Below are 18,667 nucleotides of genomic sequence, written 5' to 3'. Positions count from 1 at the left end.
TGGCCGCTGTTACTAAAAATAGAACACAGGGGTCAGACAGTAAACGCCGGCCATGTTTTTGACGAATCAAAAATCCCCACATCAATTTTATGCAGGATACCCCAAGGAACATTCATACCAAGTTTGGTTCTAATTAGTCTAGTAATTTCAGAGGAAAATAGTTTTGTATAATTAATGACAACGACGATGGATGACGACGGACGATGATGACTACGGACGCCAAGTGATGGCAATAGCTCACATGGCCTTTGGCCAGGTGAGCTAAAAAGGACATTGTTATGATGAGGTTAGTGAATGAATCTTTCTGAATGCCCTAAAAGGTCAAAATGGTCTTAGTAACTGTCAGTTAAAAAATTGTCAGTATGGAGAGCGGCTAAGCAGTAACTGATCATTACTTTCTATGCTTTCAGACACTGAAAAAAAGATTCATTTCATTCATTGATAAAATTAAACAAGATAAACTTGTTAAGGGATATTTTTATTTTTTGAACAGTTTATACAAAATAACATGGTTTACAACAGTTTTGGCTAAAAAAACAGGAATATTCATGATTATTTAATTTCTAATGGATTCAAATCCAAATTTGGTCAAATTCTAAATATTATTTTGTTTGAGACTATTTGAATCACAGAGTGCTGACCAATCAACTTCAATAACTTTTTGTGTACCTGGTCCATGCTACCAGTTTTTAGTGGAGTCCAAGTTGCTCATTTACTTTTGTTACTTTGTATGTATGACTTTAGTTACTTTATGTTCTTTGTTGTGATTGTCTGTTTTCCATGTTTGGTCTTTGTCCTGGGATTACATTCTGATTTCTACTAGAATCTTGGTTCTCTTGATTATTCTTTCAACCAAAGAAACTCATTTTGTGGCTTCTGAGAAAAATGTTTTCCCTTCTTACCCACAGTTAAAAAGAAATTAAGATTTAAATGTAAGTATATATTTTGATTGGAAGTCTAATGGTAAGAGGATGAGTTTACTGGTATACTTACATCATAAAATAACTTATGTTTATGTTTTTGTTGACAAAATTTCAAAATAGCATACCAAAAAATCAAGTCAGACAATTTCATTGAACTATGAGATATGTTCATTTCAAATATCTTTCACATATTCCAAAATGCAAAAAAATGTTTTTTTTTTTTTTTTTTTTTCACAATGGAGATGAAAATTATTTCTGAAACATTTACCTTTCAAAGAAGATAGTTATGATATTGTGGCTAAATGTGTAGGTAAAGTTATTGCTAACTCCTTTCTTTTCATTTTCCAAAATCAAAATAATTCTTCACTGATATACTACTTTTACAAAAAGATTTTCTGTGTTCTAACTCTATCCACCACAATAAAATTATACTTTTTTTAATAACAATTATTGAAATGTGTACAGTACTTTTTCTGAAAAAGAAAAACAAAAACAAAAACAAAAGCTAAAATAATACAAAAAGATAAGGAAAAATGTCTTTTGCCATAGAAATTTAGCAAATTATCAAAAAAAAAACATTCCCTATCATATGTTCAGATCGTATGATGTTGAAAACAACATACCGGTACTTTTGTCTGCTTTAAACTGTAAGGAAAGTTTTTTTGTTATTGGTGTTGCCCATCTCTTACTTGGCACACAAATATTTTGGTGACAGAATTAGAGCACAGATGTATTGGGGTTTTTGGACTAGAGGGTAAACATTGATTCAAAAAGTCTTCATAGTTGGGCATGGTGCTGTAGACAATTTGTAAACAATCCTGTCTGACCCTCATGATATTTACATTTTAATTCTTCAACTGTTTGTTTGTATTGACATATTGCAAAACATTCTATATTTACACAATAACAGATGTCAGCTATACACAGAATGAGGCTCTAGAATGTACTTCATTACATTTTTTCATAAATGTATGATTTTGGGTAAATGAGTGTTGATAAAAAAAAAAAAAAATTATGTTATTTGGTCAGCTGATTTGTTTTTTTTTTTAAGTTTTTTTTTTATGTTTGGGTCTTTATGGTTAGTGTAACCTTTTTTAATGCTGTTTTTATTTGTCCTTAATTTATGAACCAATAAATTATATTTTTTTTAGAAAAACATTCAAAATCTTTAATGAAATTGACTCAAACAATTTATGTGAACAAACAACATGTAGAAGCACTGAGAGACTAGTGAATGGACAGTAGAATACCTTAATACATCAATCCAGAAGAGATAAGCATACATCTATGGAAAGATGAGCATTTGATTTCACTTTTTTGGTTCAATATATTGTGCTACATTGTAGTAATTAAGTTGTATTTTGGTGTAGACTAGTTTAATAGTTTTTGTAAAAAAAAAAATAATAAAGGAAATTTACTTCTGAAAAGTTTTATTAATCCAGTTTTTTAGAACTTCAACTTTCAATTCCAAAATACCCACACAAGTCAAAATTTAAAAAAGATCCGATTTCACTGGTTTGTCCCATTACCAAATATAAAGTTGAAGGCATTGTCTTATTAGGCAGTAACAAGACAACTCATACTGGAAGTGAATATCAGACAGCACTTAAAATCGCTTATAATATATGACTCATCTGCATAAAGCCAGACACCAAATTTGAAATCAACCCATTTACTGGGAGCTATGTTAATTGCGATGAAATTCCGAGGGATGGATACAATGACAGACAGACAAGGTGATTCAAATATAATATCCAGTCAATGAATTAGAGTATAAAATTTTTCATTTTGCATGTCAACTATATGCCAATTCAATATAAACATAATAATTATAACTAAGAGGCTATACATGGATGTATTTGCCAATATCTAGCTAACCTAAACTGCTTAATTTAAGGAAAAGTTAAATGAAACATCTGTTATTAACACCTGAAGGCTTCTTCCCCCCTTTCTTTGCAATAAAAAAAATGCCATAACTCAGAAACAAAATATCAGATGAGTTAAAAAGGAACAGTATGAAAATGACCATTAACAGCTTTAGCCACTTTAAGTTTTGTAGAATTTCATACTACATATTGTCAAGTAGAATAACAATTGTATATTATTGTATGTCTGCACATTTTTTCATACAACCCAATTATGTGCTAATCTCCATAAATGCAATTTTCAAGACTTGATAAGTTATGGTGTTCATCGGGTTTATGTTCATAACGTTCAGGTAATGATTTATCTCCCTTTTCATATTTATGGCTACAATAGTTTTGGTTAGTATGAAAAAAGCAATGTTGGTGTACTTTCAGTCAAAAGAAGAATAGGATTTTGATTATGATATGAGTTTTCTCCCATTAACCATGAAATGTAGGTTGTTTATGGATTAGCAGTATGTAAAGTATCTGAAGTAAAAAAGCTTAGCTATCATGGTGTACTTTCTTTGTTCAGGTGAGGTTTTTATTTTTAGTTTCCAATTCCAACAATGCCATAAAATTGCATGTTCTGAACAGACAAAAGCCCATTTTAAACAAAGCTGGTACTCAAAAATATAGTACTCCAGAGCATAACACTCTGAATTACACAATAGAAATAACAATGATTATCATTTAAAAAAAAAACACAAACTCAAAATATTTCAAAATTTAATTGATGTAGTTATACATGAATCTAGAAGGATGATTACATGTAGATATATTACTGATAAATAGGAATATTTAGGTATTTACCAAGTGATCATTTACTACATGATAAAATGAATGACACAAAGAAAATAAAATAAAGCACTAATGAACAGCCTTAACAAAACAAACAGATCAGACAAAACAGACATAACTTAAATACAACCATAAATAAAAAAAGTAAGAAGGTTTCAACAAACATAACCAACCAGTGGTCATTTTCAGGATTAGGATTAGTAAAATTGATCATCTTTTAAAGACATGACACATAAAACAGTGCATGGTGCAGCATCGACTCCACAAGACCACAAGAAGTTAGATGGTTGGTTATATATTTTTTGGTCTAGAAGGAGTAAAATATACATATATTTATGTACTATAAACATGTTGTAATGGGGATTAGAAAGAACAGAAAAAAGAGAGAGAGAAATTATAGCACTAATATGAAACTGAAATAACTTTCCTGAAAAAGAACCAAAAAAAGAAAGAAAAAAAACAATAAATGCAAAATGTGCCAAAAGATATAACAGGTCTCTCTCTCTCTTATCATATACACAGGAGTCAAAAAAGTTTTGAGTAGAAAAAAGACATGGAGATGAGATAGAATCTCATTTGTGTATATTTGACATTAAAAGAAGGCAATGTAAAAATGTGTCATTATCAAACATTCTTTATATTGTGTTCAACTGACATAATTACATTACTGTCAACAGACTTTTTTAATGAGTGAATCATTTTGGTACCTATTGCATTCTGTTATAAACTATAAAAATGTTTTATAACACGTGATTCACACAATGATAACATTATTGTTATGTGAACATATCAATGAGTGAATCAATTTCATAAGTATTGCATTCTGCTATATTTTATAAAAAAAAATTTTTTGTAAAATTTAAAAATATGTACAAACATGATTTCATGCATGTAAAACAGTGTTCTAAAAAAATCATAGTGAAATGCAGTTGATCAAATACAAATGCATGATTTTTTGAACACACTGTAGCCACCGGACTGGTAAAAGATAGCTTTTGTCAAAAAAGGTAACTGCTTATCAATCAGAATGTTACTAAAACAAAAATCTTAAAAATCATAAATTGCATGTCAGTTCTGATCATCTAACATTTTAAAATATTGTTAATAAATAATAATTCACATAAAACAAAACAAAATAAAAAAGAAAGAAAGAAAGAAAAAATGACTATTTTAAATGGTTACTATCAAGTTCATCCAAATGCACTGTTGATTATAACTACCTCTTGATAAAAATTTGAACGACATTGTCCTTTGATAGGCTGAGACAATATTAACCCTTAAAACCTAACTTAGCTTGGAAATGAATTTTTTTTTATCATAAACCACATTAACCACAATAACATTTATATAGATACTGTATTAACAGAGTGTCTTGGAGATTGTGAATTATTAATGAAAATTATTGTGAAAATCATAAAAATACTTGTACTGAACACATTCTAAATACTGAAAAGTAAATAAAGGGAGACAATTTATAAATGCAATGGCAGTGCATCTTCTCGAATTACACGGATACAAGGAATTCTAAAGAAAACTAAACAAATCAGACATACCAATAAAACAGGTGACTAGGTTATTACTATCAACAAGATATTTCATGGACTGAATATCTAAAGAGGATTTTTACAATTGATAAAAATTCAAAACAAAGAAAAAAATGGCATTGATTGGTAATATATCAACCCTGACATTTACCAATCTCACCAAAGAGCTTTAGATTCCATACTCTGATATTAACTGAGTAACTGATATAAAACAACAGAATTGTTACATATAAAATCCAAATCTGAATTCATTAAATGTCAAACACACATGTAGAAATGGTGGGTTATAAAACTGGTGAAATCATCAAATAACACATTAAAATAACAAGAATTAACTAGCAATCTGATTGTAATAACTAATCCACTGCATAGATAAAAACTGTACTAAAATCATATTTAAAGTAACTCTTCTAAGTTCTCAAACTAATATCTTGTTACAAACTCTAATAACTTATATATGTATTTTACAATGTACAAGAACTAAAAATTCATATTTCATATCAATAAAAAAAAATAAATAAAAACTTGTATCATTGCTTAAGATTCTGACCTGCAAAATTCCTAACATCAATATGAAACAAAGAAATCATTTTTATAATTCATGTTCTAGAATGATTTTGCTTGTATTAAGGGGAACTAACTATAACATTGAAAGTACCAAAACATGAAATTTTCATATGAAGTAAATCTGCTTAATATGTCCTTACAATGAAAAAATACTGGTTTGAAAAATAAAATGCTTTTTTTGAGGTAAATTGTACTTTGATCCCACTATGAGATAAAAGAATGTGAAGATATAGAATATTTTAAAATCAATTTTGAAAGCTGTAGAATAAAATTTGGGATATAGAAATACATTAAATAACATTTAAGTTTGTGCTAGAACTATTTCTAGCTATAAGCCTAAATCATAAACTTGCCACATAAGAGAAGTTTCTACAACTTATCTACTTACTACAATAATTTTGCCCTATCTGAAGATGAAGACAGAGTGGAAGTTTACTTTTTCCACCTGCCTATTTACAAAATTAAGTTCAAACCTTAAAATAAGAAATTCATTATTATATTCCTTTGCTTTCACAAAAAATCATAAGTATAAATAAGTCATGATGTCCACCATGATGTCACCACTTACAACTAACATCACACTTTGGATGTTTTGTGAAATTGGACTGCTGCTACAGAAATTGGACTGCTGCTACAGAAATTGGACTGTTGCTCCAGAAATTGGACTGCTGCTGCAGAAATTGGACTGTTGCTGCAGAAATTGGACTGTTGCTCCAGAAATTGATCTGCAGCTCCAGAAATTTCTCAAAGCATGTTTATTTGATTATCTTTACTTTTTTAGCTCATGCAAAAATAACAAAAAATAAAAATATTTGTTCAAGTTGAACTTTTATCCATTAGAAATGTTTGTTATCAAATGGCTAAAGTATTACATGTACTTATAATGTTGAGTGTGCAAGTTCCACTGCTATAAATTCATTATTTCACAAAAGTAAAATTATGATAAACATGTAGTTCCTGAGAAAACTATAAGAAAACATGGTAAATTTACTTACAAAAATATCATTCCATACACAATTAAAGAGATGAACAGTTACATATACATGTAGTTGATACATGTACATGTAGCTTCAACACTGTTAGTATCAGTATTAAAAAAATAGCTGCAGAATTGAAATACATATACATGTACATTACTTTTAAATACATGTATTTACAAATACTTATTCTCTTCAAACTATTTACAAATCACCATTCTGCCACTGTTCCAGCCAATGTAGTATGGTTTTATACATTGCACATACAAACAGACCACTTAACAGGAATATGTCAATCCAAAAATCTAAATCAGCCGCACCATAAGGAAATCTGTTGTCCAGTTGTTGTTCTACTTCTCTCCTTTATTCTGGATCCTCATAAGTTTGCTAAAAAAGACAAAAAGATGTTGAAATAACAAATTGTTAATGTAACACATTTACATTTTTTGTATATGGACCGCTTTGGGAAAAGCACTGTGGCCATGATTTATTAACTTTATCTAAGTTTCCTTGTATTTTCGTGAAAGGAACGCAATGGTCATTTATATACACTCTACAAAGTTACCAGCAATGGAACAATGAACAATTTTAGCAAACATAAATTGCTAAAATGCCAAAAAATGTTCATTTAAGGAACAAGTGAATCACTCTCAAATTCCATATTCTGTTGAAAAAGAACTCTGTATAGGCACACATAAAATTGTATTCAGTGCATAAACATACAAGTACAATGTACATGTATTAACATATGATGATTGAATAATTAAAGACCATATGGGGTCAAAGACAGAAATGTCAGGGTTGCCATAAAGTGGGTAAACAAGAAGTAGAAGAATTCCTTCCTACAATACATGTATTGGACACTATAATGCAGTTGTGTACTAAATATCTAGTGGCTGTGAAAAATGTTACGAGATTATTTAAGCTACCTGCTTGACCGTCATTCATTACTCAATAAGCCACCTTGCACGAGTGCAACCCAACCAAAAAGGTAAAATTTGATAATCAATGCAATGGATGCAAGTCTGTAGTTTTTATTATATAAACCTAAACATGTATGTACATGTACTTTTACACCTGAGTGTCAAGTCACCAAAAACTGAATATTCGTCTCACTAGTTACATGTATGAATATTTATTACATATAAATTATTTTTATCCTCTGCATGTGTTTACTTTCAATTAAAAAAAAAGAAATATGATAACTCATTAGTTAATTACATGTACAAAACATGTACAAAAGTACACTGTACATGTATGTGTATACATACAGTACTATACAATGTCATGAACGTACATATAAGTAATCGTATGAATTTAGTATATAGCCTTACATTACAACCTCAGTTTTTCAAATTAATACACATATTCTTCCATACAGAAGTTGAATTTTTTATTTCTTTTTGCTTCAATAAATCAATGACAAAAGAAAATAACATAAATCAATACCATTTATGTCGATTATAAAACAGGCATACCAATGAAATACATTACCCGCATAACTGTCTCACATCAGCAAGCTGATCATACAGGTCCCTATTGATTTCATCTTGTCTTTCCATTTGTTTTCTCAAATCATCTTTGTCTTCTTTGTTTTTGGCCAACTTTTCATTTTGCTCCTCAATGAGAGCTTTCTGTTCTTCTAGTTTCTGGCTTTGCTCAGCAATCATTTGTTCATATGTCTGTCTCATATGAACTTCCATTTCAAGTTTACTTTTCAGTTTGTCATTTTCACTTTTGAGATCATTTATTGTCTTTGTTTTGCTGCCATTAATATCAGCTAATTGTTTAGTGTGCCCTATAAGTTCTGTAATAGTTTTTGATTTGTCCTGGTTTTGTTCGATCAGATTATAAACAGTATCACTAAGTCCATTAATTGTAGTACTCTGTTCATTAATTGTAGTACTCTGTTCATTAATTGTAGCACTCTGTTCATTAATTGTAGCACTCTGTTCAACATTCCTATTGTTCAATTCTTCATTGTTGTTGTTAAGATCATCAACTTTATTATTAAGTTCTTCATTTCTATGATTCACTTCTTCCATTCTATTATTAAGTTCTTCATTTCTATTATTAAGTTCTTCATTTCTATGATTCACTTCTTCCATCCTCCCATTCAGCACCCCAACCTCACCTTTCAGACCTTTATTCTCCTCCTTCTTCTCCTTAATCATCAACCTCTGCCTCTTTATTACCCCCTGATATTCATCCTTAGCATCCTCTAGCTCTCTGTTCCTAGTACACTTCTCACACAACTGACGATCCTTCTCAGTAATTGTCTTTCTCAGCTGGTATACATGTCGACCCTGTACCTCAGTTATTTCTCTAAAATGATCCTTATCCTCTCTCTCCTGTTCATTTTCACTCTCTAATCTATGAACTGTATTACGTAAATCACTGTTTTCATTTTCAAGATCCTGCACATGTCGTAGCTGCCCATTATAAATATGTGTAACTAGATCAAGCTCAGAGCTTTTTATTTGTTGCTCTTCACGTTCTCTGTAAATTTCTTCGTCTCTCTGCTCAATTGTCCTCATCATCTCAGCTGTAAAAACAGAATAAAATAATCTTCAATTTCTTTTTATATGAAAAAAAAAAAATCAAAAGATAACATGGGAGATAACTCCGTTTTCTATACTAAAGGTATTTGATCAATACAACATTTACAATATGCATCTTTGGACATCAATGTTATAGATCATCATGTTAGGAGATGGTTTTGAAAAAAGCTCAACCAAGTGTGTCACCAAATCCTAGTCACTTATAAAAATTATTGTATTTGCAATTTAGTACTTATTATTTGCTTTATAAACATTTTTAAACTGGCAAAAAAAGGATCATCATGGATTAATTGTTTTGTTTAAAAGTTTTTGTATGATACATGTATTATACCTGAGGTCACACAAATCTAATGCTTTGATTCCCATGCCTTTAAAACAAACAAAATAATGTGGGAGGTGATGTTTTTGCATTTTTTTATTTATTTTGAAATAAAAAAACCCAAGAGGCACCCTCAAAAAGAAATGAAGGAGGGACTGAGAACCAAGGTTTTAACATTACAAGGCCTAAACACAGCAAAACTGTGGAGCTAATACAAGGTATGAAGTTCATCAAATATGTATTTAAGGAGGTAGACTTATGGTAAGGGACACCACTCTTACAAATCATTGGAACGTTTGTATTCATCATTTTACATCAATCTCATGTAAGTATCAAAGAAACTCCGATTGATTTCATTCTATTTCAAATGAAAGCTTGATAATAGGCTTTGGTGAAATTGAATATGATACAAGCATATTACCAATATCAAGAGTTATGTCTCTTACCCTAGGTCTACCTCCTTCATCTAAGAAGCAGGACAAATGCAGTATACAACATTAAAAATATTTATAAAGTTAAAACAGTTCTTAGATCACAATGAAATCTCTGTTGACATCATTAAGCACAATGAAATGATTTGAACTTTTCAACCAACAATGCAATATTATGGCTTATTCCAGATAAACATGTAAATGTAATGAGAGAATATATAGTGGTTAGATTAAATAAATTCATCAACAGAAAACTGTTAAAGGTAATAAGAATTTTTTGAAAACTGTACCCAAACATATACTTTGAAATTTAACCTCCAAATATATTTCCTTTTCAATTAATCAAAATAAATCTACATCTAAAGAAAAATCCAAAGATCAAATAGGCATAAAAAATACAAAATCAAAGAAAAATTCTATAGCAAAGTCTCAATTTTGACTAAGAAGCAATTTTTATGTGTGGTAAGCAATAACAAAATATAATAGTTTTTCATTTAAAAAAAAAAAATCTTTATAGTGAGGATATGTGTGCTTTAAACATTAACATGTCTTTATTAAAAAAAAAATTGTCAGTGTTTACAGAAGTACTTTTGTGCACTAAACAAGATTTCACTGTATCTAAGGCTGGTTGAAGAATTCACACCATCAATATACCTAATGATCGAGTTCTTCTCTTTGTCTTATTACCTCTCCAATTATTGATAAATATTCTGTACTCCATGCTGCTGGGGACTTTACCTGTCAATCAAAATAAACTGTACATCACAATCATAAAATTAACAGAATGAACAAGATAGGTATAAATAAAAATCAACATCTGAAGGTAGTCAGTTGAAGCTGTTTTAGCAAATATATAACCTGAAGATGTCTGTAAGTTCCAATATACAATTTACCTGAATATATAACCTTAAGATGTCTGTAAGTTCCAATACACAGTTTACCTGGATATATAACCTGAAGATGTCTGTAAGTTCCAATATACAGTTTATCTTGATATAAGCTTACATATGAACTAGTAAAGAGCACCCATTTATACACCTAACAATGGACACCTATTAGGGCTTTGGCAGACAAAAGTCTAAATGTTACACTTATGTCTCATTCAAACGAGTCTTATTTCACTAATAAGTGGTACATGTACTATAGACGATAAAAAATGCCCGATTCAGATAATCTTGCAATAAATATTGTACACCATATCAATTATATGAAGATACAAATTTGTAAACACATACATACTTTTGTATTATATTTATTGTTTCTTTAAAAATTGAATTAAGAACATGCATGAATTATTGACAAAAAACCTCAGGATAATGTTCATCTAAGGGAAATAAGTTTGATACAGGGTCGACATATTAACCAGTTGAGGAAAACAATAACAGAGATGGAAATTGTTTTGTCAATTCAATATGTCATTTCAATCAAACACACTTATGTATGTTGAGAGCAGGAAAAACATAGTGTTATTGACTTGTAAACAAATTTAATATTCAAATAGTTAATTTATAATATAATCTGTGTCATATTCATACCTTTTCTGACAAAGTGTTGATCATAAGCTAATTGTAGATCCTCAACACTATATCTCATCAACAAAAACTCTTTTGTTTCCTTTTTCTGTTCATCTGACAATTGTGCCCAGTCTGGAAGAGAATTACAACCATATTTCAAAGTATTTACAAATACACTAACATAAAGTGACAAATGTAAATAATATCATGCACCTGTACTTATCTTTATAACAGATGTGACAAAGAGGTTAACAAAAGAACACATAAATTCAAATAAATACATGTTCAAGTATATACCCTACTACCAAAAGATGAAAGATACTTTTTTAACCAATCATATATAAAATAAAATTTCCAATTTCCATTGATTTTTTTTAAATATCTGAAATTGACATTGTCCATAAAAATTAAACAGATGTGAAATCTGACTTCAATGAAGTACATGTACTTATAATGATAAAATAGGTAATTTATAAATAAAAAGTAATGCCCTAACAATATTCAATACAATAAAAGATAATTCAGATTTTTTATTAGAAGACAATAATGGGAATGGTCATAGTTACAATACATGGGTTCCTTAACCATTAACATTCATAACAATGTCAACATTTAAAGCTCATCCTATTGTACAAACCACACAGTCTATCCAGATGACTTGATTTCTTCATAAAATACACGTACAACACTGTTTATACTTCCATTTCTGGTAACCTAATATTTCTTTGAATTTCTAACCCTGTATTAAACATCAAATACCTGTAAACTTCTCCCATACATCACAGTCATCAGGGATAGTACCACCTGTATCCTGGTGTCTATTTACATCTTCTAGATTTGGATGGGGAAAGTGTTCGATCACATGTTTTAAATCTTCTATGTGAGTGGCATTCTTTGGTGGTCTACCTGTAAATAATAAATTGAAACAAAAAAATTAAATAATAATCCCCTTTTTGTAGCTTTTCTTGTCTATTAACCAGTGCTAGACTGCACATAAAAATCAAACAGAAAAAGAACACCTACATATACAATTCACCAATACATGTACAACATTGAGTACAGATAATGGTCAAGGGAGATAATAAACAATTTAAACATATTAAACTGATTTATTCAACGGGTCATAGTTTTCCTTTCCTCGTTTGTCTACCCCGGACTTGACTTTTTATGAGCAACTCGGCGGGTGTTTCTAGAAAAGCAGAGGATGCTTACCCTACCGGTGCACCTGGTCCATGCTCCCAGTTTTTAGTGGAGTCTGAGTTGCTCATTTGCTTTTGTTACTTCGTATGTATGATTTTAGTTACTTTATGTTCTTTGTTGTGTATGCCAGTTTTCCATGCCTGGTCTTTGTCCCTGGATTACATTCTTTTGATTACCGCTATAACCTTGGTTCCCTTGATTACTCTTTCTTGCATACATCCATGATGAAGAGAAAAGTATTTGCCTTGGATAATAGCATTTAACAACTTTTGAAGATGATAAAATAATACCCAAAACACAATGTAAAATTCATGAGCTACATGTACATGTATATTAGTACACTAGTTAACAGATAAAACAAATATGACATGAATCGTTGACACATTTCAGACCACAAGATCAAAAGTAAACTATGTACATAAAAAATAGCAAATTTAGATGTACATGTTTTGAATGTTTTATTGGGCTATTTGTAATTCTTTGGTAGACTTGTGATACATGTCAATGACTTACCAGTAAAACCATAGATTACATCTCTTGTCAGTCGAATCTTCTTTGAGCTAGTATCCTCTGTTACCTGAGCGACTAAAAAGTAAAAAAAATATTACTTACATGTACTTAATAAAATTTAGTGATAAAAATTCCAAGAATGTGACTTATACAGTATATACATGTACATTTGTACATGTATCAAGCAGACAGAGCAGTGATTTTGTGTTTTTTTTTTCAAAACTACCCCCACCCTTTTTTTTAGGAAAATATGCATATATTTTTAAATGGGAAGAATTTGGAATTGTTTGACATTTTTTTCATCAGGTATTTCTCAACATGGGGAAAGAAATGGTAAGAGACAATATAGTATACAGAACTACAGCATGCATTACAAACCATGTGTTGATTATAATCTGGATCTCTACATTGCTTTCATTATGGTAAAAACAAACAAATTTACAAATGAAACACACCAATATTTGATTTAATGTTTACGCTACTGAAACTTTCTATGCTAAGTAAATTTTAACATATCTTTGGGACAAATTTTAAGCCACTTTATTTCCAAATACAGAATATTTCTCTAGGAAAAACAGCTGAAATTCAGAGGATCACTGCAGAGGATCATGAGGCATTAAGTAAATATACAAATGTACATGTATGTGTACCAAGTGTAACTTGTATCTGTATGCAATAACACATATACATCAAAAGGATGTTAAGTCACATTCTTAGTTTATAACAGAAACTAATCATGAGGAACAGTACCTCTAGCCATTTTTAGTAGATGCTAGGATAACTCTGGTACTGCACTGAATCCAATATTAATGGACTTTAGTTTTAGAAAATGTTGTTTGTCAGTAGACAACTTTTTAGCTCATTCAAGTTTCAGACTAATTATTGTGTTGATGTTCCAAAATTACTATTTTCTGTTACCTGAGGCAATTGAAAATTAGGAGAGGGAGAGTAACATAATCCATTTGGTATACAAATTTGAAAGCAGAAATTTGTTGTTGGAAAATGGATTTTCATATAAAATTCTCACTGGGAAATGTAAAATATTCAAGAACACTGGATGTACATTTTACATGAGCATACAATAAGCATATCTATATCAAACAGAACGTTCTTCGGACATCTTGCAAAATCATATAGAAAAATGTATTTTTAATGACTAAATAGTGCTTGATATGATGTAAAAATTTTTATTAATTATGGCTTGTTTTTAACAAAAATTTCTAAGGGTAAAATTACAAATATGTTACATTCATCCTAAAAAAGCATCTTCCAAGGGGGAAATAATTAGCAAAAAAAAGTTTTATAGATATATAATGGGAATTTTAGGTTTTTTTTATAACAATAATTTAAATATTGGTGAACTCTAAATTTCTTCCTCTTTTAATTACACGTACATGTATATTAAAATGTCAGATTAGTATTCTTTTTTCACAATTTTAAAAGAAATTATATTGACCAGTATTTTAAATGTTTGTAGAAAATAGAAATTTCCCTGTATACTGTAAACATACTAATTTTTGCTGTGTATTAATTTTTGCTATTTTCACGGTGAACAGAAAACCACATAAAATAATACATGCAAAATTGATTTTAACACTATATGGCATTATCATTTTTTTAAACCGCAAAAATTGATACCCGTGAAAATATTCACTCAAAAGAATCAGCGAAAATAAGCAACCATGAAAATTCATACCAGTAATCTATATTAAATCTTGCAAAAAAAGTTACTTAATTATTTCAAAACAAATATTGTGACCTTTGATTATGTTTATATGATGTACAAACGTACATGTACATCAAGTAGATGGGGAAAAAGGCATGAAATGATGATATATTTTACTGATTGATAGTGAACAAATTGGTGGGAAAACTATATCCCCTACTTTTAAATGAGACTTTTTATCATATCTATACTTTCAGCATATTGAATAGAGACATATTCTTGACAAAACTAACACATATAAACAATTTTCTATGTTTATATTTTGCTAAATTAATATCAATGCCATTTTACAACAATTTAAGCAAATACATATTTTTGATTATACTCATAATAATTCTATGTATTACTTTAATAAATTGCTGTTTGTTTGTTAAAAATACATGTACAGTAGTGTTCACTTATAACATACAGGCTTATAAGGAATTCAGGTTTATAACAAACTTAAACATATTTCCAAGTCCCAGTGTTTTAAAACTAATGCATTTCGTCATTACTATAATAAATTCGCTACAGGGAAATCTGGGATATAACGAAGTATTTCTTATGGCCTGGCGACAGATTTATTGCTGAAGTTTGCCTGGATAAAAGGAAGGGTCAATTTAATTGTTATATAAACATCGGACACCAGTTGTCTGCTACTCACAGTAATTGATTAATCAACAATATCACGGTTGACGAACAAACAGTTAGAAGATCAGCTAATCTTACCTGTATTTTTGTTTTATTATTCATTAAAATATCAATCAAATGACACCAAAGCCACTGAAAAATTAAGCCCAAGAACATTCTGGACGCCCCCGTGAAGGACAGATTCGTACACTGAGAAAAAACAAAGTATGCAAGTTTATAAATACAACTACAACAGCAACAAAAACTATTGTTTTCTTTTTTATTCATCATTTATAATAAATACACATTACAAAACAATTGTCTAAAGGAGAAGACCATGTTATTGTGCAAGTCATAAATATCGAAACTAATCTGTTAAATATTCATGAGAATTAAATTGAAACAAATTAATTTCCTTTTCTTTATTAATTAATCAAGATTCATAATTAGGAAATTTGAATTTGAATTTGAATTGTAAGGAAAATCTTATGGCTACTTCTAAAGAATGTTTGTGTTGCTGGTAAAAAAAACTTTTAGACCATTTCTCTTTTATCATTCCTAAAATTGTAAGCTTGACAAGTCATCATGTTTTGGTGATCAGATAAACAGGATCGTAGAAATATTTACGGAATATTCTTTGTTTACATATTATTTGTAGTACTTGTATCAGTACCAAACCAACTTTGTGATGTCACGAGCCAATTGGAAGCTATCGGTAAAAATCAATTAAGTCTAATTATGATCTTCCTTCAGATAGGAGAGTTCTGCAAGATGGCTATCCACTTATATTCCAAGGATTTCGAACTTTGCATAGCCTTGAGCATTTTATTAAAGTGCATTTTACACTAAATGTTATTTATTTAAGTGGGTATGATTTATCATAAGAGCCGAATTTAATGCAAAAGTGGTCTTTCCCTTTAATTTACTGCTAGAAAAATATGCATCAATATTGCTACGTCTCAAGCGATAATACCGCTTTAAAAAAAACAAAAGGGGAGATACATGTAATCCTAATTTTGAAAAATAAAGTTTCTGATATAATGAATGATGCATATAATGAAGTAACTAAGACAGTCCCCTGAGATTCGTAATAAACAAACTCTACTGTACATGTATTTGTATACATGTACAATGTACATTTGTAGGTTACAGACCACCAATTCAACCAATGAGCATTTGGAACGTACGCAAAAATAGTCCTACGCAGAAATTACCCCTGTTCCTCATAGTGCTGTGAAAAAAGTTCTCATCTTATTTAAAAAATTTAAACAGTTTCTGACAGGAAAAACATTTCTGTACATTTTATAGGTGCATTTTGCTTCTTGTGATGTGAAGCCTAATCTCCATAATGATTTTTAAATATACCCCTATCTTGTGAAAACACTGGGATTTCCCATGCTATTTATAGACCCTTCACTTCCGGTGACCAGTACTGCACTGCAAGTCTGCTAACCCCACATGCCATTCTGAGGATTGTGAGCTGACATATGTAGAATCATGCTGATATATAGTCCTCTGCAGGTTAAAGTTAAGGTAAAGTCCAGAGAACCCATTGAATATTGTGAAATTAGCATAGAAGCCTATGGGAAGTGGAATTAGTGGTTTTTAGCCTGTATGTACAAATGTACTTGTATGTATTTTTATATTCTCATATGATAGGCAATTGATATGACACAACAGGACATGTACAAAGTCATAACAACCAACACTGACTATAGTACTTGACTGTCAATATAAGTATATTGTTTATCAGGATACAAATAATGTACATCATTGTACATGCCATTCATGAATAGAGATACAAAATACAAATGTACTAAACCGAGGATCTACATGTGTATTTGGAAAATTTTGAGAAGATATGAATCAATAGTAGCCTATAGCCATGGCTTAGCTTTCAAATATGTTTTATATATGTTTTAGAATATGACCTATGATTTTTACTGGGTAAATTACATTAGTAAATAGAGAAAAGATGCGGTGTAAACAATACACAAGAAGTTCGGGAAAACTTGGCGAGTTGTTTTCGGCGTTGAGTGAGAGCACGACAGCTAATTACTATGTGCATTAAGTTGCTCAAATGTAAAAGAGTCTACAGTATCTGCTGTAAGTGCAGAAGTCACTGGTGACAGTGTAAAAAACGTTAATGTTTATGTTTTTACCAAAAGGTCCTTCCATTTTGAGACCGGAAGTGGAAGTGCTGTCCTGCTTTATCTTTTTACCATTTAATAGTGTATGTAGCAACGCACAAAAATCGTCGACAAAAGCTATAATTTTACATATATAGACCATTTTATTTCTACAGGAGAATGAGTAAACTTTTTTTATGAAACATTTCATCAGAATTTACTTCTTTTTATGGTCACACATTTTTAACATCATATGAACTCTGAAACCATTTACCAAAAAAAAAAAAAACATTAAAAAGTTTCACATTACCCCTTATGCAATTTTTTTTTATCTAACAGGGATTGATCCAGACAGTTTGAAAAGGAGGGATGCCAGTCGGGGTTCCTTAGAAAAAGAGGTGGTGGTGCTTATCCTAGTCCAATTGTAACACTAATAGCTTTCAGTACTGGTATTCACCAACTTAAGTTTATAGTTCCTAGTTCCTTTTCCACACCAAATGATCCTTAAAAATGTTAACCATGCATCCTAAAGTCCCTTCTTATTTCTTATCCACCATAGATAATGCTTGTATTTCACTCATTTCAAAGTCAGGTTCCCATTAAATTTCCCCGTTGGTGCTCCTATATTGGCAGAAAATATCGTATGATATTGTTAAACACAATAAACGTCAAACGACAATATCGGTGTGGTGGGAGATTGCATTAATGGTGGTTTCTTGCAGCATTAGGTCCTTCCCATGGCTGTGTCCTTATATTTCAAATGATGTTGACAGCACTGCATCCAAATGCAATCTGCCATCTTCGGCGAACTTGCTCCCTATTTATACCTTCGAAATAATTCATACGCTGGCTCATGACAATGATTGCGTGTCAGCAAACAAAGGCAACTTGGCTCATGATATGTCGCTAATGTTATTTCATAATTGTGTTTAAGATCCCAGTGGTTCTCTTC

At 30.3% G+C, this 18,667-nt stretch overlaps 1 protein-coding gene across 2 annotated transcripts; it reads right to left on the bottom strand.

Annotated features, from left to right (window-relative positions):
- Window positions 1-3,539: 3,539 nt before the first annotated feature.
- On the bottom strand, window positions 3,540-17,804 carry LOC148628362 (uncharacterized). 2 transcript variants are annotated; one of them, XM_088586111.1, is made up of 7 exons: window positions 17,749-17,804; window positions 13,255-13,326; window positions 12,301-12,447; window positions 11,563-11,673; window positions 10,682-10,765; window positions 8,211-9,261; window positions 3,540-7,103 (listed from the first exon to the last, which is right to left on the bottom strand). In XM_088586111.1, exons 1-7 carry the CDS (start codon window positions 17,762-17,764, stop codon window positions 7,067-7,069), a joined length of 1,518 nt encoding a protein of 505 aa, XP_088442237.1. In that variant the 5' UTR covers window positions 17,765-17,804; the 3' UTR covers window positions 3,540-7,066. The 2 variants fall into 2 exon arrangements, with proteins under 2 accessions (XP_088442237.1, XP_088442243.1); XM_088586117.1 differs by having other exon boundaries at window positions 10,715-10,765.
- Window positions 17,805-18,667: the final 863 nt, after the last annotated feature.

This window comes from Perna viridis, chromosome 1 (assembly GCF_037379345.1).
Source record: "Perna viridis isolate PV_CMFRI_1.1 ecotype Kerala chromosome 1, ASM3737934v1, whole genome shotgun sequence".
NCBI lineage: Eukaryota > Metazoa > Mollusca > Bivalvia > Mytilida > Mytilidae > Perna > Perna viridis.
Note: the sequence above shows the minus strand (reverse complement) of the source record. Positions and strands in the feature narration are given on the sequence as shown.

Coding starts and splice junctions, on each gene's coding strand:
- LOC148628362 (XM_088586111.1), bottom strand. Junction 10,766..11,562: donor TCAACACTTTGTCAGAAAAG/GTATGAATATGA, acceptor TTTGATTGACAG/GTAAAGTCCCCAGCAGCATG. Junction 9,262..10,681: donor GAGAAGAACTCGATCATTAG/GTATATTGATGG, acceptor CTGTTTTTACAG/CTGAGATGATGAGGACAATT.